At 45.3% G+C, this 27,202-nt stretch overlaps 1 protein-coding gene across 5 annotated transcripts in view; it reads right to left on the bottom strand.

The window, feature by feature from the left end:
• uvssa (UV-stimulated scaffold protein A) overlaps positions 1-27,202 on the bottom strand; it is a 158,523-nt gene that overhangs the window by 9,310 nt on the left and 122,011 nt on the right. For all 5 annotated transcript variants that reach the window (XM_037262838.1, XM_037262837.1, XM_037262840.1 and 2 more), the window contains one exon: positions 26,850-26,955. In XM_037262838.1, the coding sequence (XP_037118733.1) occupies positions 26,850-26,955 (106 nt within the window). Of the gene's footprint in view, positions 1-26,849; positions 26,956-27,202 lie in introns of those variants that run through there.

Here is a 27,202-nt window from a genome sequence, read left to right as displayed (position 1 = left end):
GAGGAGCCAGATGAGGTGGCTCAGGCATCTCATCTGGATGCCTCCTGGACGCCTCCCTGGGGAGGTGTTCCGGGCATGTCCCACCGGTAGGAGACCCCGTGGACGACCCAGGACGCGCTGGAGAGACTATGTCTCTCAGCTGGCCTGGGAACGCCTTGGGATACCCTGGGATGAGCTGGATGAAGTCGCTGGGGAGAGGGAAGTCTGGGAGTCCCTCCTAAAGCTGCTGCCCCCGCGACCTGACCCTGGATAAGCGGAAGAAGATGGATGGATGGATGGATGGATGGATGGATGGATGGATGGATGGATGGATGGATGGATGGATTATTGCATTTTGACCTTTATTGCTGACAAACAAACTTTTTTGGTTAAAAAAAGAATAAATAGAAAAAAGAATCTTAAGATAGATGGAATATCAAAAAGTTTGGTGTGGTCATGGCCTTATCTAGCATTGTATATATAATACCACTTAATCGCTGTCAGGGAGCCACCAGCCTCCACCTTATGTTGCCACTTGCTAAGCCCGCCTAACTGATTTTCTTGCTGCGATTTTACTTTACCGTATTTTCCGCACAATAAGGCGCTTCGGGTAAAAAGGTACAAACTCAATTGCAGGGTCTATTTTGTATTTAATCTACACATTGGTCGCACTGCAGTATATGGCGCATGCATGCCATGACTTACGGTAAACAAGAAAACGTCACGGGAGCAAGACAGAGAGTTCAGTTGTACTTTATTCTACTGTTTAACCATGTCCTCTACTGTACTCACATTATTGTTACTCGATATTCGTACACAAATCCGTCCAAGTCCTCATCTTCTGTCGCCAAATTAAACAGTTGGGCAAGTTCACCATTGAACATACCAAGTTCCCTCTCATCATTGTCTCGTTGTTGTCACGTTGCTCTTCTGCAATGATCCTGGCTTTGATCCACGCAGGCGGCTCGGGCCATAGGGTCGTTGTCCAGTGAACCGAGGCAGCACTGGATTCCGGCAGCCCCCCGAGTGACTAGGCAGCCCTATTTAGGTTTGCACTGCCTACCTCCTGGCATGAGGAACGGGCTAGAAAAGGTGCCCCAAACATTGCCTGCTTCACCTCTTCCTGGCCAGCTGGCCGCGGCTGGCAGGAGTCCCATTACCAGCGGTAAGAAACAAGGAAACAGGACAAAGGTGACACCAATCACCCTTGGCGCATGGATTGTGCGTGTTAGAATAGGCCTCTTTGGCACATGTGATTAGCTAGGTAGCTTGAGCTATGCCGTTATATCACTGTAACCCTTCTCTTGCTTTATTAGCTTTCTCTTCTCTATGACACTCTTTGCACATATGTAGAAGTTGCTCTCAGTTAAGACTACAAGGTCACACATTATCACACAAGATGGCAGAGTCGCCTCCTTGCAGGAAGGCGGCTCAGTAAAGTATAAGAGCAGGAACCTTGGCGCTGGGAGTTAGACCTTCTTCCGCATCTCGCAGAAAGGGCTCCACAGCTGTGCATCGATCATTCTGGCATACATTAAATAGTTAAACTGTGAAGGCTGCCTCTTGGTAATTACTGTTAGCATATCGTGCATTAAAGATAAAGGACTGGGAACGAACCTAACAGATGGTGCCGTGACCCGTGGTCTTGTGCTCGCTGATCCTGTTTTTCGACATCACGCCATCCCCGCGGAAATTTCAACAATTCAGCTGGGCCCAAAAATAAGGTGAGCAGAATACCTTCTTTTTGATAAGAACATTTTCTGCCTACCCCTACGGGGGTAGATTGTTGAAATTTCTGAGAACGAGGATTGTGTTAGATGGTTAAATATCTGCTATAAACTACTAAAAATATTGAAGTAATGTAAAATAGTGTGAGTTGTGGTAAATGCCAAAATGATCGAAGTTTATGTTTTTTGAAAGCGCTCGTGACTTCTGTGTATGGTCAAGGTCACTGTGTGGGACCTGGTTAAGTTAAAAGAGCTCTGTGTCCACTGTGTGAGGTCACAAAAGGTCACTGTGTGGGACCTGGTTAAGTACGTCGAGAAAAAAAAAAAAAAAAAAGCGCTTGTGACCACTGTGTGAGGTCACGGATGACCGTGTTAAGTCTGGCTAAATTGAAAGAACTCTGTGGCCACTTAATGACATCAAAATCAAGTACTTTCTTTTGAGATTGCTGTGGTGATTTTAAGGTCCGATTTTGACCTTGTGGGGTTTATAATTAACCTCTAGCTAATCAACTTACTGCTGAGTTTTGTTGCTTTGTGGTTGCTCTGGTGGTTGTGAGGTCATAATTGACCACTGTGTTCGGCCACAAACAAATATTTTATTTGTTTAGTGAAGTTATCATGATGTGAGATTTTGTTTTGACTAAAAAAAAAATATATATATATATCGTTACTTCTGTGTAAATTTTGAGTGAAAGACTTGGGGAATAGTGTAGGGGAGATTGAAAGTGCAGTCATAAAATGGTGGCGACAGAAGGTGGAAAGAGAACGGAAGGGGAGAAAATTGATGTTGTTGTGAGATTGTTAAAATTAAATTATCCCCATGAATACCAGAAAACATGAAGAAAAGTGCCAGATTTGGACACAGAAATCGTTAGAGTTGGGAGGGCTTGGTCCCCTAGAGGGGGAACTCCCAAATAAGGAGGCCAGAAGGGCCATTTTAAGGGAGTTAAGAACCAAAGAACAGTTGGCTATAAATGAGATGGTCACTGCAAATCATGGAGATCAAGGTAAAAAATAAAAGAGGGTCGGAAACATACAGGATTTGATCAGATTTTGTCGGGATGTGTTTACACATCCAGCTTTTTGTGAGGGGGATAAAATTGAAAGTGAGCTTGAAGCTTCTGCTCAACAGAGGAAAGGGCAGATAGTTGGTAGAAGTAATATTGCACAGCGTGGCCCTGAGGTGCTGAAGGCCCAGGGTAATTCGCTTGTTGATGTGATGCAGGCACCTGTGATTGACATTAAGCAAGGGACTTTGACGTGTGAGATAGAAGGCCCAATGACTACGGTGTGGGGCCAAGGGAAATACAAAGATGAGCTGGCCGCCTTATCTGAAACGATACGCCATCTAAGTGAGAAAGTGAGAGAGTTGACAAAAGAAAAGGGGGGTGGAAGGCCCTGCATTGGGATAGATGACAATGACGATGAGGGATCACATTGTATGGAGCTGGATGAACCGTTTGTCGAGGATTTAATAACGGTCACAGGCAACATAGATTGTGGCGATGATAATACTATTCCTCTCCGAAAAGGAGATATTTACAAAATTGTGGCAGAAGAAGGTACATCGGATGAGAAAGTGTTTGTGGTACAGGATGTAATAACAGACGGGATGGGCCGGGCGCCTGCCGATTGTTTTGTGCCATTGAGACAACCAGATAAGACTTATACAGACACCACTAGTACGCCATTAAAACAACAAAAACGTGATAAGGGACGGCCTAGCGCTGGCTTCACTGCATATCCTTCATCGTCCATGAAACCAAGCATGCCTGATGCCTACGGTGTCTTCGGTATCTAACACACGTGCATCACAGGTTGTTACTAGAGCAATGAATGCGAAAAGAGATGGTGACCAAAATAGGCATTTCCAAGCCCCGTTAGTCGAAGCCACTGATAGGACGGGCAGAATAATCTCTAGACAATATAATCCTCTTTCGTTGACTGAAGCTAATATGTTGCGTAGCCAGTTGCCCTCTCCTTCGGAAGGAGGAACAAAATGGGCTGCGGCTTTTTGTAAACTGGTTCTGCCTACGAACGCTGCACTGGGAGATGTACGTAAATGTCTTTTAGCGCATGTGACACCGGGAGATTTGCAGGTTCTTGAGAGGAAGGCTAACACTGCAGATTTGAGGGACAGTCACCCTTTCTCCCCCATTTCTCAACGTGTGTGGGATGCACTTTACTTGATGTACCCTTCCCGGCCCTCTACCAAGGCTAAGGGTGAAGTAGGGTGTGAGAAGGGGGAAAACCCTGCCAAGTATTTTGAACGTGTTTGCCTCTTATGGAAGGCTGAGACGGGTGAATATCCGTTGTCGGGCACACCACAGTCTCTGATGAAGCTGGCAATTTACAAAACCCAACCAAAAAAGATACAGGATACATTAGACGGCATTGCGGGCCCAGACTCATTGTCTCTGGAGAGCTGGGGAAAGCATTTGTGCCATTTTTTAAACCGCTGTGATAAGAGGCAGGAGGAAGAAAATAAACAGGATGAGGACCTTGATCGAGAAATAAAAAACATGCAGCTGCGAGTGTTGAAGGAACAACTTGAGAAAAAAGAGACGGATGGTTCAAGATTGCAATTGACACAAACTGAGGATCGGCAAAGTAACTCTTTTTACTATAATGGCCAGGGGAGCCGTGTGCAGGGCGGGGGGGGGTTGGTGCTAATGGGACGTCAAACGCTGCGCGTTCGCTTCTCTTCTCGGGGGGGGGGGGGGTGCTAATGGGACGTCAAACGCTGCGTGTTCGCTTCTCTTCCGGGGGGGGGGGTGCTAATGGGACGTCAAACGCTGCGCGTTCGCTTCTCTTCCGGGGGGGGTGCTAAGGGGACGTCAAACGCTGCGCGTTCGCTTCTCTTCCGGGGGGGGGGGGGGGTGCTAATGGGACGTCAAACGCTTTGTGTGGCGGGCTCCATCTAGTGTGGAAACTGAGAAGTGCAACAGAGTTGAGCTCAAGCTTCTTGTGCGGGCCATATTCAATTATGTTTTCAGAATTTGCTGCGGGCCAATAAAAACTGGACCGCGGGCCGCAGTTGGCCCGCGGGCCGTAGTTTGGAGACCCCTGGTTTACATGTTTGATACAAACTTATTCATTCATTCCCCTCCCCTTTCACACACCCTCCAACTAACTGTGCTTCTCTCTGTTTTCTTTCAGCCGATACGTATGGCTGGTTTGTTTTGTCTACAAGTTGTATTTTATTTTCTTTCCTCTAGCTATTGGTATTTTATTTGAAAATCATTCCATTTGTTATGACTCCATTGGTGACAATAAAGGTCAATAAAGGAGATTATTAACCCCATAAGAAATCAATGAACCTGGACTGAGTCATTGTGGCATCATTCAGCAAATCTTTTTGCGGAACTGATGAGTGATCAGTTAAGGACTTTCTAGTGACATAAGCACTGGCCACTGATATACTGTATCTACTGATAAGACCTGATACATTTTAATATTAATTTGTCCTATTGGAACCAATACACATACAGTTACTATTAAGGGTCCATGTATCTAATACTACTCAAAAGTATATTACAACACTCTTGCATAACATATGCCCCGTTTTTGAGATTATTTCTGGTGGGATGATATTGGGGGTGTTTGTCTTTTGTTGTTGTTGCTGTGTTCCTTGTATTAGGGTCTTGATCATTAGGAATGTCGAGCGTGCAGTAGGTGATAATGGAAGGCCCCCGACATTCCGACGATGTGAAGGAGAGGTTCTACGAGGACCTGACAGCCACAATCACTGCATTGCCCAAGGCAGATAAGCTCATCATTTTATCTTTAATGCCAGAGTCGGCACCGACCACAAGTCCTGGGAAGGGGTCCTCGGCAAAAATGGCACGGGCAGCTGTAACAGCAATTGCACCCTCCTGCTGGAGACCTGTGCGGCAGACGAGCTCCTGATCACCAACTCAGTCTTCTGCCTTCCAAAGCGCAACAGGACCTCCTGGATGCACCCCCGCTCAAGACATTGGGATCTACTGGACTATGTCATCGTCAGGCAAAGGGAAAGACAGGATGTCAGGGTCACTAAGGCAGTGTGTGGTGCAGAGTGCTGGACTGACCACAGGCTCCTGGTATCAAGGCTGAACATCAAGATCCACCCTCCCAGGAGGCCTCAAGGTTCCAAACCCCCAAAGCGTTTGAACGTCTCCAGGCTCGCCAACGCCTCTGTGAAACAATCCCTGGATGAAGAGCTCGCCAGTAAACTGCAAGACCTGAAACCTTCAGGGAACGTGGAGTTGGACTGGGCTGCATTCAGAGACACCGTTCATACTGTTGCCTTCAAAGCAGTAGAACCTCCAGTCTGCAGGCAGCAGGATTGGTTCGACGAGAATGATGACCACATCAGAGATCTTCTCCAGGAAAAACATCGCCTACACAGAGCCCACCTCAGTGACCCAACATCTCAAAAACAGTCTGCCTTCAAGAACATCAAAGCAACCACCCAGCGGGAGCTACGTCGAATGCAGGACAACTGGCTAAGCAGGAAGGCTGAAGGTTATGTAGACCAGAATGAAAGAACTTCTACAGCGTCTTCAAAGCCATCTACGGTCCCACCTCTTCAGGATCTCCCCCTCTCCTCAGCTCTGATGGCAACACCCTGGTCACAGACAGAGAGAAGATCCTCGAGCGCTGGGCTGAGCACTTCAGCGGCATCCTCAACCGCCCCTCAGTCATCAATGATGAAGCCATTGCGCGCCTCCCTCAAGTGCCAGTCAACACTGCTCTTGATGAGCCACCAACTGAAGCTGAAGTCACCAAAGCCATCAGAGGATTTCCTAACGGCAAAGCACCTGGCGCTGACGCAATTCCAGCAGAACTCTATGCAGCTGGTGGACCTCCCCTGACCAAACATCTGACAAACCTCTTTTGCACCATGTGGAGCCAAGGGAAGCTACCTCAGGAGTTCAAAGATGCCTCCATCGTCCACCTATACAAGCGAAAGGGCAACCGGCAGGACTGCAACAACCATCGTGGCATTGCTCTGCTGTCTGTAGCAGGCAAGATCCTGGCCAGAATTCAGCTGAACCGTCTGACAGAACATCTTGAGCATGAAGTCCTCCTCCCAGAGAGCCAGTGCGGATTCAGGCAGGGTCGTGGAACTGTTGACATGATCTTTGCTGCTCGCCAACTCCAAGAGAAGTGTCGTGAACAGAACGTCGGTCTGTACTCCACATTTGTAGATCTGACGAAGGCACTGTTTGCCGTGAGGGGCTCTGGAAGATCATGTCAAAGTTTGGCTGTCCCAACATCTTTATCCACATGGTCCGCGAGTTCCATGATGGAATGCAGGCACGAGTCCAAGACAACGGTGCATACTCTGAGCCCTTCCAGGTGGAAAACGGAGTCAAGCAGGGCTGTGTTCTGGCACCCACTCTGTTCAGCATGATGTTCTCAGCCATGCTGACAGACGCATACCGTTTTAGGGACATGGGAATAGACCTGTGCTACCGCACCGATGGCAAGCTGTTCAACCTACGGAGACTACAGGCAAAAACTAGAGTGCAGACAACCACAGTCCGCGACTTCCTCTTCGTGGACGACTGCGCACTCAATGCATCCAGTCAGCTGGAAATGCAACTGAGCATGGACATCTTTGCCACAGCATGCTCTGACTTTGGCCTCACCATCAGCACAAAAAAGACAGAGGTGATGTACCAACCTGCTCCTGGAGCCCTTTACACTGAGCCCCTCATCAGCGTGAATGGTGAACATCTCAAGGCAGCTGAAAAGTTCGTCTACCTAGGTAGGATCCTGTCCCGTATGGCCAATATAGATGAGGAAATCATGCACAGGGTGGCACATGGGAGTGCAGCCTTCGGCAGACTCCGCAGCTGTGTCTGGGAACGTAGAGGGCTCTGCCTGCAGACCAAACTCAAGGTCTACCGTGCTGTTGTCCTCCCCTCCCTGCTCTATGCCTGTGAGACATGGACCGTCTACAGCCGACATGCAAAGCAGCTCAATGCCTTCCACATGAGATGCCTCAGGAAGCTACTGAACATCAGATGGCAGGACAAGATCCCAGACACCGAGGTCCTCTACAGGGCAGAGATGGAAAGCATCTATGCCATCCTCAAGCGCTCCCAGCTGAGATGGGCTGGTCATGTCTGCCGCATGCCAGACGAACGCCTTCCAAAAAGGCTTCTGTACGGCGAACTACACCTTGGCAAGCGCTCTCGTGGGGGCCAGCGGAAGCGGTACAAGAACACCCTAAAGGCCAGTCTCAAAAGCTGCGGTCTGGACCCAGAGACCTGGGAGGCTGATGCCCAACACCGACCAAACTGGCGCTCTGCAGTCAAGCATGGCGTTGCAGACTTTGAAAAGCGACGCATCCACGAAGCGGACAGTTCTTCTCTCCCACCCAACCAGCCCTCAACCCTAACCTGCCCCCACAGCAACCGGTCATTCCGTGCAGGGATTGGCCTCATCAGCCATCTCCGCACACATAAGACACTGTGAAGTCACATGGTCATCTTCGAAAGCGAAGGACGAACATGACACTATAAAGTACACATGTGGCAAATGCAGAAAAGTGATGGTGTGGTCATGCCTATTACATTCAAACAAAGATGATTTTTGCTCAAATCTGGACAAAGATTTCAAGTAGAGCTTAGATTTCAAATAGTGCTCATAAAAAAAAGAAAAAGCAGTGAAAAAGCTTGATGTCAACCGAGGCAGCACGGCGGGCCGGCCCGGGCAGGATTGCTCCACCCACAAAAGGTGACCGCTGCCATCTCCCACCGCATTTTAATCATCCCAAAAGTCAGGACACACACTCACGGCGAGGCATTGTTTCAGTTTTACAGCCCCCGTTTGTGGAATAGCCTGCCGGAGAACCTCAGGGCTGCAGAGAATGTTCATGTTTTTAAGAACCCGCTCAAGACATACCTTTTCATCCATCCATCCATCCATCCATCTTCTTCCGCTTATCCGGGGTCGGGTCGCGGGGGCAGCAGCTTCAGGAGGGACTCCCAGACTTCCCTCTCCCCAGCCACTTCATCTAGCTCAGTGGTTCCCAAACTTTTGCAGGCTGGCGCCCCCTTTGGCTCCCCAGTGAATTCCTAGCGCCCCCCCCCCCCAAAGGCATTTATATAAATAAATAATACATTTATATAAATAAATAAATAATACATTTATAATATCATTACCAATACGTTGAATTAGTGGGAGCACTGAGTTTGTTTCTCAGAAACGAGCCGGTCCCATCTAGACGTAATCGGAGACAATGACACCCGAAGTGATTTAAGGTTTGTCTTTTATTGCAGGATGCTTGGTCTCCATGTGTTGAAGCAGTTTTGAATGCTTCACTGCCTGGTTAGTTAGCCTGTCGCCACATATTAGCTTTGCGGGCTCGACTGGGGAAACATGTCACGTGACCGGGACGAGTGTCTTGACCTGAATTAATTGATCGTCGATAAAAAAAATAATTCTGTGCGGCTTGGCGGCCTGGTACCAAGTGACCCACGGACCGGTACCGGTCCGCGGCCCGGTGGTTGGGGACCACTGCCCTAACCAGCTCAACACAACACAACACGGCGCGTTCTGGCGAGTCCCCAATTTCATGTTGACTTGAACTCAAGATGATGTTGACCGCCAGAATGCGGTTTTTATTATAAGATAAAATTCTGAACATTACAAGCTTGAAATTACAAACCTGAGCTTTTGCTTTTGTAGTCTATGCTGTCGGATCTGACTGGGCCAGAGCGGCGTGTTGTGTACAAATCGACTGCCGCCCCCCTACCGCCCCCCTACCGCCCCTTTCTTCCTCACCGCCCCCCCAGATCTTTCCACCGCCCCCAGGGGGGCGGTACCGCCCACTTTGGGAACCACTGATCTAGCTCATCCCGGGGGATCCCAAGGCGTTCCCAGGCCAGCCGAGAGACATAGTCTCTCCAGCGCGTCCTGGGTCGTCCCCGGGGTCTCCTACCGGTGGGACATGCCCGGAACACCTCCCCAGGGAGGCGTCTAGGAGGCATCCTGATGAGATGCCCGAGCCACCTCATCTGGCTCCTCTCAACGTGGAGGAGTAGCGACTCTACTCCGAGTCTCTCCCGGATGACCGAACTCCTCACCCTATCTCTAAGGGAGAGCCCGGACATCCTGCGGAGAAAACTCATTTCGGCCGCTTGTATCCGGGATCTCGTTCTTTCGGTCACGACCCATAGCTCGTGACCATAGGTGAGGGTAGGAGCGTAAATCGACCGGTAAATTGAGAGCTTTGCCTTTTGGCTCAGCTCTCTCTTTACCACGACGGACCGGTACAGAGTCCGCATTACTGCCGACGCTGCACCGATCCGCCTGTCGATCTCGCGCTCCATCCTCCCCTCACTCGTGAACAAGACCCCAAGATACTTAAACTCCTCCACTTGGGGCAGGATCTCATCCCCGATCCGGAGAGGGCATTCCACCCTTTTCCGATCGAGGACCATGGACTCGGATTTGGAGGTGCTGACCCTCATCCCGACCGCTTCACACTCGGCTGCGAACCGCTCCAGTGAGAGCTGGAGATCACGGCCTGAAGAAGCCAACAGCACCACGTCGTCTGCAAAAAGCAGAGACGCGATGCTGAGGTCCCCAAATCGGACACCCTCAACGCCTCGGCTGCACCTAGAAATTCTGTCCATAAAAATTATGAACAGAATCGGTGACAAAGGGCAGCCTTGGCGGAGTCCAACCCTCACTGGGAACGAATCCGACTTACTGCCGGAAATGCGGACCAAACTCTGGCATCGGTGATACAGGGACCGAACCGCCCTTATCAGTTGGCTCGGTACCCCGTACTCCCGAAGCACCCCCCACAGAACCTCCCGAGGGACACGGTCGAACGCCTTCTCCAAGTCCACAAAACACATGTGGACTGGTTGGGCGAACTCCCATGCACCCTCGAGGATCCTGTTGAGGGTGAAGAGCTGGTCCACTGTTCCACGGCCAGGACGAAAGCCACACTGTTCCTCCTGAATCCGAGGTTCGACCTCCCGCCGGACCCTCCTCTCCAGCACCCCTGAATAGACCTTACCAGGGAGCCTGAGGAGTGTAATTCCCCTGTAATTGGAACACACCCTCCGGTCCCCCTTCTTAAAGAGGGGAACCACCACCCCAGTCTGCCAATCCAGAGGCACTGTCCCCGATGTCCACGCGATGCTGTAGAGACGTGTCAGCCATGACAGCCCCACAACATCCAGAGCCCTTAAGAAATCCGGGCGGATCTCATCCACCCCCGGGGCCTTGCCACCGAGGAGTTTTTTAACTACCTCAGTGACTTCAACCCCAGAGATTGGAGAGTCCGCCTCAGAGTCCCCAGGCCCTGCTTCCACAATGGAAGGCGTGTCGGTGGAATTGAGGAGGTCTTCGAAGTATTCTCCCCACCGACACACGACGTCCCGAGTCGAGGTCAGCAGCACGCCATCTCCACTGTAAACAGTGTTGACGTTGCACTGCTTCCCCCTCCTGAGACGCCGGATGGTGGACCAGAATTTCCTCGAAGCCGTCCGGAAGTCATTCTCCATGGCCTCGCCAAACTCCTCCCACGCCCGGGTTTTTGCCTCAGCAACCGCCGAAGCCGCGTTCCGCTTGGCCATCCGGTACCTGTCAGCTGCCTCCGGAGTCCCGCAGGCCAAAACGGCCCGATAGGACTCCTTCTTCAGCTTGACGGCATCCCTTACCGCCGGTGTCCACCAGCGGGTTCGGGGATTGCCGCCACGACAGGCACCAATGACCTTACGGCCACAGCTCCGGTCGGCCGCCTCAACAATGGAGGCGCGGAACAAGGTCCACTCGGACTCAATGTCCCCCGCCTCCCCCGGGACGTGGGAAAAGCTCTGCCGGAGGTGGGAGTTGAAGCTCTTCCTGACAGGGGATTCCGCCAGACGTTCCCAGCAGACCCTCACAGAACGTTTGGGTCTGCCAGGTCGGACCGGCATCTTCCCCCACCATCGGAGCCAACCCACCACCAGGTGGTGATCAGTTGACAGCTCCGCCCCTCTCTTCGCCCGAGTGTCCAAAACATGCGGCCGCAAATCCGATGACACGACTACAAAGTCGATCATCGAACTGCGGCCTAGGGTGTCCTGGTGCCAAGTGCACACATGGACACCCTTATGTTTGAACATGGTGTTCATTATAGAAAATCCGTGTCGAGCACAGAAGTCCAATAATAGAACACCGCTCGGGTTCAGATCGGGGGGGCCGTTCCTCCCAATCACGCCCTTCCAGGTCTTACTGTCATTGCCCACGTGAGCATTGAAGTCACCCAGTAGAACGATGGAGTCCCCAGAAGGAGCGCCCTCCAGCACTTCCTCCAGGGACTCCAAAAAGGGTGGGTACTCTGAGCTGCCGTTTGGTGCATAGACACAAACAACAGTCAGGACCCGTCCCCCCACCCGAAGGCGGAGGGAGGCTACCCTCTCGTTCACCGGGGTGAACCCCAATGTGCAGGCGCCCAGCCGGGGGGCAATAAGTATACCCACACCTGCTCGACGCCTCTCACCGTGGGCAACTCCAGAGTGGAAGAGAGTCCAGCCCCTCTCGAGAGGGCTTGTACCGGAACCCAAACTGTGCGTGGAGGCAAGTCCGACTATATCTAGTCGGAACTTTTCTGCCTCGCACACCAGCTCGGGCTCCTTTCCAGCCAGAGAGGTGACATTCCATGTCCCAAGAGCCAGCTTCTGCAGCCGGGGATCAGACCGCCAAGGTCCCTGCCTTTGGCCGCCGCCCAGCTTGCAATGCACCCGACCCCTTTGGCCCCTCCCACAGGTGGTGAGCCCATGGGAAGGGGGACCCACGTTTCCTTTTCGGGCTGAGCCCGGCCGGGCCCCATGGGCGAAGGCCCGGCCACCAGACGCTCGCCTTCGAGCCCCGCGTCCGGGCGAGGGAAAACGTGATCCATTAATTTTTTTCATCATAAGGGGCTGATGAGCCGTGCTTTGTCTGGCCCCTCACCTAGGACCCGTTTGCCATGGGTGACCCTACCAGGGGCATGAAGCCCCAGACAACATGGCTCCTAGGATCATAGGGGCACGCAAACCCCTCCACCACGATAAGGTGACGACTCATACCTTTTCAATTTAGCTTTTAATTGAAATGTATTTAATACATTTATTTTGTCATCTTAACCTTTATTATATGTGTTATTTTAAATGTATTTCAAATGAACCCATTCTGCTTTATTTATAGCCCCCCCTGTATCCATTATGTTAGTTTTACTTAAGCATTCATGCTTTAGGACAGGGGTCTCAAACTCCAGTCCTCGGGGGCCGCATTCCTACATGTTTTCCAAGTTTCCCTCGTTAAACACACCTGATTCAAATGATCAGTTCATCCTCACGTTCTGCAGGAGCCTGATAATTGAATCAGGTGTGTTTAACGAGGGAAACTTGGAAAACATGTAGGAATGCGGCCCCGAGGACTGGAGTTTGAGACCCCTGCTTTAGGATGTTTATTTTACTTTCTAGTATTTCTACTGACAAATAATTTTAGGCTTTTGAAATATTGTTCACTTTCACTTAGTTCACTTTCCTCAGTGTTTCCTCAAAGGAAGCCTTCTGGGGCGGGTGCTGCTCTGGGCCGTGGTTGTGGCTTTAACACACAGGGTCCTCGACTGCAATTGATGCAAGTACTTGTAATTCTGCTGGATTGGGGACTCCGTGGTGATGGCCTCCGGCAGCGGCTGATGGTACAGTCCTGCTGTAAATGGCTCCTTAGGGTGGTGCATTCGTCCCCTGGATGCCCTGTGTAGAGCTTCAGGTCTCTTTAGGCTTCTCAGTCTGGTTGTTTTCTTTTTTGATTACTGATGTGTGTGTGTGCGTGCGTGCATGCATGTGTGTTTGTTTCAGCGTATTCCCCGGTCTTGTTTTTTGTGGGACAGCTGGCGATGGGGTGGGTGCGCTGGAGGTTTGTTTTTAACTAATGTAAATCACTTTGAGTTACACAACTGTATGAAAAGTGCTCCATAAATAAATGTTGATTGATTCATAGTAGGTACTGGTGCCACCCTGGTGGAACCTTCCAGACCTTGAAACTTTTTTGTGTGTTAACTCGGGAAGAACACAATCTACAAGAGTACAGTAATCCCTCATTTATCACGGATTCCTTTCACCCCTCCAGAATGCTGCTCCAGGTGGTAGAGACAGCAGACGGCGTGACTCACCTGTTGTTAGGAAAATGTATATATATGTTATCATGCGTTCTCTAGTCAATGCTTTACCGCAATATTACTGCAATATATGCTTGCTGTTTGGCCTTGCTGTTTTTATGATGTACCACAGAAGAGAAAAGGTATGGCTGGGCCAGGAGAGAGGTCAGACAGGACGCAGCTGACAACTCAGCAAAAAGAAGACATCTACCGAGACAGTTCCTTCTTAACAAAGACCACTTTGTTAGACAACATGCCTCATTGCTGTCTTGCACTTCAGATGAACCTACAAGTGACAATCAAAGTCTGGGTTTTCCAAGCTATCTTGATCGTTAGATTATGTTTGTGCGTATCCAGTAATTAATAACCTAGCTTGTCTCATCCTACTCAAGGTCGTAAAACCTCCCTTGCTAGAGCTCAAGGACTTTCTCTTCTCAACTCAAACTCCTTTTTCTCACGTTCTTATTATTTTGCTTACGAGGCAAAGCCCACGTGCTCCCCCCTTCCTTTAGGGGCTTTTGCCTCACAATTGTGGGTAGGGCAAATCCAAATAAAAAGAGCGGGAGTGTACACAGATATTTAGTGTTGTGAGATTGTTGTAAACTATCTGTACTGCACTCCTCGCGAGAAAAGACTTGATATTCTGTCTCACTTGTGGTTTGTTTGCTGATGCTCTTCTCTTAATAGTTGTTCAGTCAGCGATTTAAACCTGACAGAAATTGGGGGCTCGTTCCGGGACCTCGATACACCTTGAACGGTTCCAGCTGACTCTTCGACACAGGCGAAAATCCTCGGCCGAGGTAAACAAAAGCCCTTTGAAGGGACTGTCTCGATCAGTCCGGCTGGACACCGGGAGGGTTGACGAGGCTATCCGAGGAGGAGAATCAGCAGACCGTGAGTAGGAATATTAATTCTACTGAAAAGAAATGAATGAGCTGTGACAAGAGGTCACCTAATGAATGAGCAGTGACGAGGTCACTTACAACGAGCAGTGACAAGAAGTCACTTAAAGACCTTGAGAATTCTAGACCCTATCAAGTGCAATCAGAAACAGTTAAATTCCGCAGGGGCGGTGTGGAGCCCCCTAACTTTGTTAGTTAAATTCCGCAACGGGAGTGCGGACTCCTCTGTTATTAAAAAACGCGCGTGGTATGCTTGTGTACAGTTTGACTGAGAGTGATCTCATTTGAGCGCTCCTCTATATAAACACACAGGATTGTAAACAGTGGCTTTGTGTGGGGGCAGAGGCAAGAACTCTCCGCTCCCTTCGGGGAGGTGAAAGGAGACTTACCACACATCGAACTTTTAACCACTGTCCTGTGAATAAAGTTGGTTTTAGGACACTGTAGGTGCCATTCAAACTACCAACTCCAAAATTTAGAAAAATAAACCATGGGAAACTTAAATAGTAAGCGAAAGTCCCTACCCCGACATGAACTAAAATGCAAAGATTGGAAAATAATTGAAAGGCAGGATCCCGACCGACTTAAAAAAGATTTCGATAAATGGGTTAAAAAATATAAATTTGAGGGAGAACTAGAAGAAGTACAAGAGCGGGAAGAGAAAACACATGCTACAAATTCAAAACTAAAGATCATAGCGAAGTTGTATCCGCAAATACATGACACACACAAAATTGAGGAATCACCTCCTCCTTATGGGTTGATGGACAGAGCCACTAGGCAGAAAAGCCCGCTAGAAATGGATTGGTCAAAGGAAATCAGAGCAAATTATACAGAAATAGGGAGAACAAAGCAAAATGATAATGAAACCTTTGATGAGTATCGAGTGCGAATGACAAAAGTGTTTAAAACACACAGTGGACTGGTGGAAGATAATGCGCCTCAAGGTGCTTATCAACAGCAATTAAGAAATGCCATCCACGCAGGGTCCAGACCAACAATACAAGGCTGGGTGATCAAACATTATATAGGCATGAACACCGGAACTTTGGAGGAATACATAAATCATGCCCTCCATGCGGAAAAAGTAGTAATAGACAAACAAAAACGAAAACGAATGAAAGCTACAAAAGACACTTTTCTGGTAGACCAGGATAGTGACACTTTTTACCAAAATGCAGGCAGAGGACAGAAAGGCCAGAGAGGGCGAGCAATGTCTAACAGAGGAGGCTTTAGAGGCCGAGGAAGAGGAGTTGTGCAACCTCCAATAGAATGCTGGAATTGCGGAGAAAACGGTCACATGGCACGTGACTGCACAAATTAACAAAGACAGTTATGGCTAGGCCAAAACCAAATCAAATCAGGTTTCCATGTAATGAAGTGGGAACCTGGCTGCCAAAATTAAAGAGAAATTAGCTTAAATATACAGGAGATATTTGTGTTAAAAGGATAAAGTAAGATAAAGAAACACTGAAGTTAAAATTGGCTAAATAAATGGAAAAGAATTACAAATAGCTTCTAAAAGTAAAATAAAGAATAAATCTGACAAGTAAGACGAGCAAAAAGGTGTTCTTCGTGGGATCTATGTGGTCTTATACGTATGTTGTGCGTCATCCTTTTGTGTTGGTGTGTGTGCGTGTGCGCGCAGAGGATCCTCATGAATGGGCGTGTATATATGTGCGCGAGTGAGATGTGTGTCCTATGGAAGACATCAGTAATGGAGAATGTTCAGGAAGCTGTTTAGGAATAATAGGAAAATTGAGAAGTAGGCGATAATGTGTTTAAGTTGGTTGGAGAAATTGAGATGAGCAGTGTGTGGCAGAAAGTGACTAGAACGGTGGCTTGATAGGACGAGAATAAGAGACAGCAAATGTTGTGTAGAAGACAGTGAAAGATGTCGAATGTGAACATGACGAAGGGCGCAACAGCAAAGCTGGCCTGCCCTTTGAGAGGGCGAGACTGATAAGCGTGCCTGCGCTCGCGCGTAGTCGCGGGGCGGGGCTGTGCACGTGGGCCTTTGCTATGCTCGTGTGGGCGGTGGGCCGGCATCATGGTTGTTGCAGGAAATGGCCAGCCTGTGACCAATCAACATTGATGCTGCGCCCCCCTCGCACGAGGGTTGCTATGGCTGCGGGCGAAGCAGGGAAAGTGTGAGTTTCTCAGAGAATGTTTGAATATTTGAAACAGGGTGATGCTTAAGGAAGATGTGACAATATTTGCATGAAGGATAACAGGCGCTGATGAAAAAAAAAAAAGTGTAATCAAAACGTCAAAATAGAGGATGACGTTTGCGCAGCGTTGTTTGTTGGTATTGTTTGTGAGCTGTGTCTCTGCTGTAAGTTTTTGTGTTGTCTGTGTGCTGTCAGTGTTATGTGTTACAATTGGCTAATGTAGGTGCACAAAAGAACTTGCTAGACTGTAGTCTATCTGATTTGCACCGCAAAACAAAAGCAATTTTGTGAAAATAAGAAGAAAAGAAAGGCGAGCAATTTTTTGTGGGCAGAAACTGGTCCACACTGCATTAATGCCTAGCCCTGATGAAACAAAATTTGAGAGATGGAAAGAACTTGCTTTCTGGAATTGGATGAAGCAAAATTATTAAATAACAACATTTCAAAACTAAATTTAGAAGAAATAGTCGATTGGTTGTGTCAAGACTACACAAGTTTTTACATTTGAGAATAAGAGAGTGATTGAGTTAGTTAAAGTTAAGAAACAACAACAATTGACTATTATATTAATTTACTGGCGGTTATTTTGTTGGTTTTTATCTTTTTATCTTGATTGGTTTGACACCTTGAGGGAGAAAAGATTAGGATGTGGAACACGGGTTGAGACAACCAGTTACACACGCAAAGCATGTGTGCACTGGAACACTGAGAAGCATTTTGAAAGGTGTGTCAAATTAAATGAAGATGAAATCATATGTAGTAATACAACACTTTACTACATATGGATGCTCTAAATCATACAATTGAGTAAAATAAAACATACATTTTGATTTTCATTCAAATTGCTAAGATTCTTGTGATAAACGATGAGAGAATGATTGAAAAGAAACTACAAGAAACTACAAGAAACTACAACTAAGCTAGTTGTGGAAGCAGTCCAATTGCCACGAAAAATAGCTATATGCACGTGTGCAGGGCACACATGAGACTGATAAGGTGCCAAGAGGTAACAAGCTTGCGGACGGAACCGCATAGCTGTAGTGCAAAAGACGCTTCAAATTTTGTGCACACAAGAAGCAGATTAAATTACTGAAACGTTTTTAAAAATGTGCAGCGACAAAGTCCATAGACTGAAATTCGATTATGGACGAAAAGAGGGGCAAGAGTGGAGAATGGTATCTATAAATGACCAGAAGACTGACCTATCCTACAAAACACCTATACAAGTGGGCAGCAATATTGAGCCATGGTTGTGTGTCGCATGGCTCAAGAGGGGGGATAATGGGGCAGTTCAGTCAGCTTTATACAACATATGAATTGATTCATATTCAAAACATTTATAAAACAAAATTTTTGTAGAGTTTAACATGTGCTAAACACAATCCACAGGGTTATAATGCCTGGTCATAATAGATGCATTCTCAAAATGGTTTGAATTGGCTTCAACAAAAACACTGAATGCCTTAACAGTGGAAAAAAAAAAAAAAACGTTATGTAAAGAAATAATGCCGAGATGTGAGATTTCAGAAATTAATTCTCATGACAGGATATAAAGTGTGAAAATGTGCATGGAAAAAACTGGAAGATCATGGACAAAATGTTTAGACCTGGTCAAACTGTTCATAAATATTACAATTACTGTGGGTTTAACCCCGTATAAAATTGTTTGGGCGACAATATAGATTACCATGTTTTGGAACCAAGTGGGAAACTAAGGATGATTAAAATTTGGTAGAAATAAAAAAGAAAAAAGGAAACAATGCTGTTTAAAAGATCAATTTGACCTTTGCAGGATGATCTGCTGTGTCGGATCTGGACTGCCATGAAAATATGATGTTTATATGTGTACTTTGTCAACAACCACTGTAGATGTTAAAGAATGGGATGATTATATCTAAAAATTAATGTGGATATTTTGTTTCAGGTAACTATAAGAGTTACTGAAGAACGAAACAATTGATTGCTAATGGCAAAACAAGCTGTAAAGACAAGAAGCAAAAATTGAATATGTCATATGTATGGATTTGCGACCGATTCTTTATGTTGTATCGTTGCCATTGACCAAAGATTGTGTGAAATCTGTCACATCTACTGATTGTGAAATGTGTGACAGAGCATTCTATACAGTAATATCCATTGAAAAAAGAAAAAAGAAAGCCATTGCTTTCAGAGAATGTAGTCAAGCTAAATTGTATATGTATCAACATGCCAAGATCTGGGAAAAAGCTGGAAAAACAAACAAACAAAATGTCTTTAAATTTGAGAGGCGACGATGATCTGACTGAAATTGATGCAATCAGAGTCCCCAGAGGAGTTCCTGATTAATAAGAATTAATTGACCAAATTGTAGCAGGATGGGAGTCTTCCATTTGCTGGTGGTGTACGATGAACAAGAACGTCGACATGATACATTACAACCATTGCAACATGCAGAAATTGGGCAAAGGACACAAGCGGGACTTGAGGCAGTGCACGAACAGCTAGCCACGCCTTCCCTAATGTCAATCCAGAACCGCAATGCTCTTGTTATGTTGTTGTCTGAGAAAGGAAGGGTCTGCGCAATGTTCAGGGAACAATGCTGCACCTTCATCCAGAATGACACCGCCCCTGATGGGAGCCTGACGAAGGCGATTGCAAGCTTGCAATCCCTCAAGACGAGGATGAAAGAGCACAACAAGTGGATGACTGCTTTTGGGAAGTATAAAGCCCTTGTGTCCTCAATTACTGCTATACTCACCTTGTGTGGTTGTTGTTGTATTCCATGTCTCCGTGCTCTGTTTAATCGTCTCATCACTACAGCAATATCGCCCATGGAAGACAAGATGGCCGGGGTATGCCTCTAATGTCTGAACGCCAGCATGATGATGATAACGATGATGATGATGGAATTTTTGCACTTGGGTCTACAGACTTCTTCCCAGATCTGGGTGTTTCCGAATGATAATATCGCAACGTTTATCCTTTCTTGGTGTAAACTTATTTGTGCTCATACTTGTGATCCTACGGCTGAAAATCTTTTTGAAGTGGCCGGTTTTAGGTGATAAGATGGTCTCTGAGAACTTATGATAATCAGGAGGGAATTGTTAGGAAAATGTATATATATGTTATCATGCGTTCTCTAGTCAATGCTTTACCGCAATATTACTGCAATATATGCTTGCTGTTTGGCCTTGCTGTTTTTATGATGTACCACAGAAGAGAAAAGGTACGGCTGGGCCAGGAGAGAGGTCAGACAGGACGCAGCTGACAACTCAGCAAAAAGAAGACATCTACCGAGACAGTTCCTTCTTAACAAAGACCACTTTGTTAGACAACATGCCTCATTGCTGTCTTGCACTTCAGATGAACCTACAAGTGACCATCAAAGTCTGGGTTTTCCAAGCTATCTTGATCGTTAGATTATGTTTGTGCGTATCCAGTAATTAATAACCTAGCTTGTCTCATCCTACTCAAGGTCGTAAAACCTCCCTTGCTAGAGCTCAAGGACTTTCTCTTCTCAACTCAAACTCCTTTTTCTCACGTTCTTATTATTTTGCTTACGAGGCAAAGCCCACGTGCTCCCCCCTTCCTTTAGGGGCTTTTGCCTCACAATTGTGGGTAGGGCAAATCCAAATAAAAAGAGCGGGAGTGTACACAGATATTTAGTGTTGTGAGATTGTTGTAAACTATCTGTACTGCACTCCTCGCGAGAAAAGACTTGATATTCTGTCTCACTTGTGGTTTGTTTGCTGATGCTCTTCTCTTAATAGTTGTTCAGTCAGCGATTTAAACCTGACACCTGTCAAATCTGACAGGTGAGCCACGCCTTCATTCATCAGCTGATAAAGACGCGTCACAACTACACTAGTGACACTCTGATTAAGGCGGAAGTACACGCCGAAACATGTCAGGTTAAGCAACATAAATAATTTGTCTGTGATTAAAGAACCAGTAAAATAAAATATAAATATGATACGTGTGTGTGTGTGTGTGTGTGTGTGTAACATATGTAGATGTAGCTACAGTATACATACTGTAAATATGTTTTTAGAACTCTTTTATTACTATAAAAACTTTTTTATAACAAGGTACAAGTGTAAATACTGTAAATATGTTTTTAAAACACTTTTATTATTATATATTTTATAACAAGGTACAAGTGTACATACTGTAAATATGTTTTTAGAACTCTTTTATTATTATATTTTTTATAACAAGGTTAAACACTAAATATGTTTTTAGAACTCTATTATAACAACTTTTATTATAACAAGATACAAGTGTACGTACTGCAATTGTGTGGGCACTCCCTGCCTTCTGCTCGTGTGCGGGCAACTTTCATGCCATAATTCCTCAATTTAGAATTTTTATTTTGAAAGTTTTATTTATTTTTGGGGAAAAAATGTGTGATGTACTGAAGCCGCGATAAATGAACCGTGATGTAGCGAGGGATTACTGTAGATCAGGGGTCACCAAACTACGGCCCGCGGGCCGGATACGGCCCACGGGACCGTTTAATCCGGCCCGCCAACCCTGAACAAATTGTATTATTAAACTTTTTTTTTTGGTCATTTTGCCTGCAATGACTGCGTTTCCCCAGTAGATGGGGAAGCGCTCGCCTGCGCATTTACTACCGGAAGCCGTGTCAGAAAGCTCGGTGCACACTCACAAGTGCGTGTACGTACTCAGTAGTACGGACATGGCGCACTCGCGCTCTATTTGTATCAGTCCCGAATTTAGAGCGCAAGGTGGACACAGTGCCGAGCGTTTAAAAGAGAGTGGCCAATTTGGATCGACGTACGCGACGTGACGTTCAGCCACATGAACGTCAACATCAAACCGTCACAGATCGAGGTAAACGGACCAACACCTCGGATCTCGCCTAAGAATTGCCACAACAAATTTTACTCCAGACTATGACGCACTAGCAATCTTTAACAAAAAAGACAGCGGTGTCTACAAGCCTACTGGAACCTACAAAAGGATTATAAGGAAGGAACACAAGAACTTTAAGAGACTGCTCATATGTGTCAGAGAGATTCTGCTCTGACAACTGAGCTGAACTTTTATCTGTTAAGATTGTGCATGGCACAACAGAAAGTTAATGTTCCATGGCTTTTTTTTCTATGAGGAACCCAGAGAGAGTTATTTAGTTATTATTTATTTCCTGTTTTTTCTGTGAAGAACTCAGAGAGGGTTATTTAGTTATTATTTATTTCATTAATAGTGTTATTATTTGTTTCCTGACTTTTTTTCTGTAAAGAACCTGGAAAGGGTTATTAAATATCCGTTATTTGGTTATATGTGGCTTTCTGGAAAACAATAAATTTTTTAAGCTCCCCTACGATCGTCACACTTTTTCTGTTACAAACTGACACCGGCCCCCCATCAGAGAAGGGAAAAGTTATGTGGCCCTCACAGGAAAAAGTTTGGGGACCCCTGCTGTAGATGGAAAAGTTCCTGAATTGGTTACTGTGGTGTGAAAGCCCCTCATGTTTCTCATTCTGTTGTGCTACCAAGTAGAGGTTCCTAGGGCAAGTGTATGTACAGTAGATACAGGGGTGCACAAACAACAGTCTGTATTTCCAGTCCAATCTGTGTTTCTCCAAGCTCCTCTGTCACAATCACCACTTTTGCGTTCACTTTCTCTTCCACTGACCGACTCCAACGTTCTGATCAGCTCTAACATGTAGGGTTTAACAACACCCTCTTTTGTCGGTTCTTGTGTCGAAATCGTTGTCTTTGAATTCCTAAACATTGCCCGCCATTGAACATATACATTGTAGTGGATGTAAATTGTGCTGTTTCTCTATGGTAGGGGTCTCAAACTCCAGTCCTCGGGGGCCGCATTCCTACATGTTTTCCAAGTTTCCCTCGTTAAACACACCTGATTCAATTATCAGGCTCCTGCAGAACGTGAGGATGAACTGATCATTTGAATCAGGTGTGTTTAACGAGGGAAACTTGGAAAACATGTAGGAATGCGGCCCCCGAGGACTGGAGTTTGAGACCCCTGCTCTATGGTGTAGTGTGCTTGTGTGGGATTAAAACATCACTTTTGATAAACCAGAGTAACTATACCCAAACTTTTGGTAGGTTTGGAAACATTCAGAAATGTGTTATTAAAAACCTATTTTTTAATTAAACTGGGCTTGGCATTTTGTAGGAAGTATGTGAAATGCAAAACATTAACAATGACAATATAAATTTTAAAGAATCTTTGTAATTTGATCTGTGACAGTTTGTTTAAAGCCAGCCTGCGTACCATCTTATTTTTCATGAACATGCTTGTCCCAGAGTTCCTACACATGTGAAATTTCAAAATTCAATACTTTTTACATTTGATATTGATATTAATGCTAATTTCCAGACTTCTTCACCTAATCAGATGCTTATATATCAGAGTTATTGCTTGACCAGGTGTACTGTAGATGTGAGTCACCCCGCTCACTCTTTGTTCGATCTTCTGCCCTCTGGGAAGAGGTACAGGAGCCTGCGCTCCCGCACCACCAGACTCACCAACAGCTTCGTACTCCAGGCTGTTAGTATCCTGAACTCTCTCCCCCCTTCTGCGTAGCGTCCTGTACTTTTGCGCTATATTCTGACTGTCTGCTGTATGCACACTTGCTCCGTTTTGCTCCTCTTATTTATTTATTTATTTATTTATTTATTGTGTTATTTGTTTATTTATTATTTATTCATCACTCTTATTATTCATTGTTTGTGCCTTCTTGTTTTTATTTTGTGTTGTTTGCTTGTATGTATGTCGTGTACTATGTCTTGTCACCGTGGGATAGTGGAAACGTAATTTCGATTTCTTTGTGTGTCTTGGCATGTGAAGAGGTTGACAATAAAGCAGACTTTGACTTTGACTTCAAAAAAGTCAGATTAGCAAGAAAACAATAAATGCATATGGTCGTATACAGTATTCAGTAGTATTCAGATTTATATACATGAATATGTGTTCTGAATAATCTTTAAACACTAGTGAAACACAGTGTTCAATGGCTTGCAATAGAGATTCTTAAACATTGTTGCACAATGACAATCTGAAGGAGGGAGTAATGTTTCATACAAAAAAATTGGGCAGCATGGAAAAGTAGCTCTGATTATGTTGAGATAGAACAAAACTACAAGGCATCAATATTGAGTTCATAATCAGGAGGGGAGAAAGCATGAACCATCTTGGGACTAACAAATAAGGTTATTGTAATCAATGTTGAAAGAGGCTGTTCGAATGATGTTTGCAGGAATTGACACTGTCCAAGAGACAGGCAGAATGAACATAGCGCAAAGTTTACGAAAAAGGACAAGAAGACCAATAGACCCCACCTTCTTAGAATTGTACTAAAAGTAGGCATAGCTATATATTGTAAGGACCGCCTGAATTAGCATCCACTTTTCTGATCTCTGCCTGAGTGGTGGTGGAAATGACACGAGATTGAAAGGCGGTCCAGCGCTGATTATAACTCTTTTCTGAACGCAAACTAATAATATGATCTGATAAAATTCAACTCTTTTTGTGTAAGCTTGATTTTTGTGTCAGTGTGCACCTTCCTTAATAGAACAAAAATGACCACGCATTAAGTAAATTGGTGGTGTGACATGGAGGGCGAATGGCGTTCTCCCGCTCATACTAAATTTTCCAAAAGTACAATTATCATTGGTTAACAAAAGACGTGTAGGTGTGAACCGACATGGAGGGGAAGACGATTGGTAATGCAAAGTCCATTAATACAGATAACTGTAGACCTCAAAGTGCATTAACTGCCTATATTAATGTCACTTGGCAAAATAAAATATGAATGGAACAAAACAAAGGAATGTTTTTGAGAAAACACAAGCTGAGTCATAACTGTAAGGATTATGACTGACAACGACTGTGAACCACTGAGTTTTTACTCCCTGATTGCCTTTTAAACCTGATTGCAACAACGTGGAGGAGCCTTACCTCAGACAAAAACTCTTATTCAGTGCTCAGATCCTACTATCTTTGCAGAACTGAATGCTTTTTATGGCAGGTTTGCTAAGCCCCAATCCAAAAACACCTGGACTCCCAACACCACCAGCTGTCCATCAGTCAAAGTTGACAAGCAGAGGGTATTATCCATATTAGGTCGCCTAAATAGATCTAAAGCCTGTGGTCCAGATGGCTTGGGGGGGGGGGGGGGGGGGGGGGCAAGGTGCTGAAGGAATGCGCAGCTCATCTGGGAGATGGGATTACTCGCCTCAAGTCCTTCCAGGTCCTTCCATCAGGACATTGTCAACATTATCAGTCTTTGGCCATAAATACATCCCCATAACATTTGGAATTATATTTGTACTACTATTCCTTTAATAGTTATTATGCTAATCTTTTTTTATTTCGATATTATTATTTCTATTCTTACCGGGTGACATTTGACTTAGTTTGTCTGAACACATCTTTTACTCCCACATCATCTCCTTTATGCATTTGCCACATGTGAACTTGTTACAATAAACACAAAATGTTATTGTCGTATTGCTTTGTCATATGCACAGTGCAGTATGCGCGACATTGCTTACAGATTGTCTGAACACATATGGCACTCCCAAAACCGCTCCTTTCTGTATTTTCAACAATTTAACTTGATTGAGTGATTGATTGATTGATTGATTGATTGATTGATTGATTGATTAAACTTTATTCATCCCACAGCGGGAATATTCACTTGTCACAGCAGCGCATTGAGTGCAAGTATAATACGAGTGCAAGAATAACTTGTTGCAATAAACACAATGCTTAGTGGCATGGTTATTCTTGCAGCAACACTTAACTTGGCACAATGCCCTTTTACCTGTGTCAGGTGCGGGTTGTTGCTGCTGAAGGTTTTCCTTATACACCTCCTTGGCTGCCATCAAGTCTCCTCATCTAAAGGGTGACCCTATGTTTGCGATTTGATTCGTGACATGTCGAAATAATGTGCAATTGACAAAGATACTATTCGAATTATGTATGAAAATAGGAAATTTAGTAAATCTTACCAGAAGAACTTTCAGAGTCAGAACTCCGCACAAGAGTTATTTCTACTCCATCGGAAACACACATCCTGTCCAAAGCTTGCTGTGTGCTGTAAACCTTTGGCATCTTTGCTTTAACCCCCCACACCCATCCTTATTTACCGCATGTAATGTACACATAAGGAAAGGTGGCCTAATGATATGTAAAGTACCCCACCACGCTGCCATTTTGCCACGCAAAAAGGAGCAGTGTGAAAATGCTGGTCGTCCTAATGTTAAAAACAACCATGTGAAGGACTTGGTATGTATTTGTCAGTTTTTTGTTATGAAGTTACTTTTTAATTGTCCATTTTGTTATTTGAATTATCAGTTGATAATGAACACTGATGTAATTATATGAGCCAAGCAGAATCCAATATTCACCAAGACCGTATCATGATACTGTGTCACACAAACATTGTGCAGTAGTTGAAGCGGCTTGGATAAATCAATATATTTCTTTAAAGCTTCATATGTTTTTGTTTTGGAAAATAGAGCTGTTGTAAAGAGTCTTGAACACATGAATATTTATATATTTTTTAATAGTTCAATTTCCATAATTTTTCAGACATGAAAATGTATGAATCCAAATTTGATACTTTTCCATACTAGTCTAGGAAGCCTGAGGTCCACAGGCTGCAGATCTGGAACTCTTTATTCACATGCTGAGCACTGTTGCTGAAGATTTTATCTTGTGTGACATTATGCATTGTAGCAGTTCCATTTCAGATTTTATTTGGGTTGAGATTAAAGGTAATTTTTTTTCAGATAAATGTGGTCAGCTTCTTAAATGTACAATCTGTGGTGCATTTGACGGCTCTACTATAACTATAGATCTTAAAAGTGCTGGTGCAGCCAGAGATTTGAAATCATCAGGACATGCAAACGTGATAGAATTATTATGTGTGTTTAATGTGTGTGTTAAACTAACCATTTTCCATTTGTAGATTATTTTGATGTGACTTGCATCCTTTTTCTGGTACCACAATAAAATCACTGCAATCATCATCATCATCATCCTCTTCATCTGATGAGGCCTTAATGACAGAAGGAAATGTGTTTTTAGTGCAAATAATAAATAGAAAACAACATACATTCCTGAGTTGTAGCCCTTTTCAAACTCATTCAGTGTGAAAAAGTCAGCAACTCAAATTTACCGGTTGTCAATGTACACATATTTGCTTTTGACGTAGCAACCATCAGTAAAAACAGATTTTGACACGGGTTAAACTGCACCTCGGCAACATGTATGGTTGCAAAAAAAGTACCTCCTTAACTTGTTTT

This window comes from Syngnathus acus, chromosome 10 (genome assembly GCF_901709675.1).
Source record: "Syngnathus acus chromosome 10, fSynAcu1.2, whole genome shotgun sequence".
In the NCBI taxonomy this organism is placed as follows: domain Eukaryota; kingdom Metazoa; phylum Chordata; class Actinopteri; order Syngnathiformes; family Syngnathidae; genus Syngnathus; species Syngnathus acus.
This window is presented reverse-complemented; position numbering and strand designations above follow the sequence as displayed.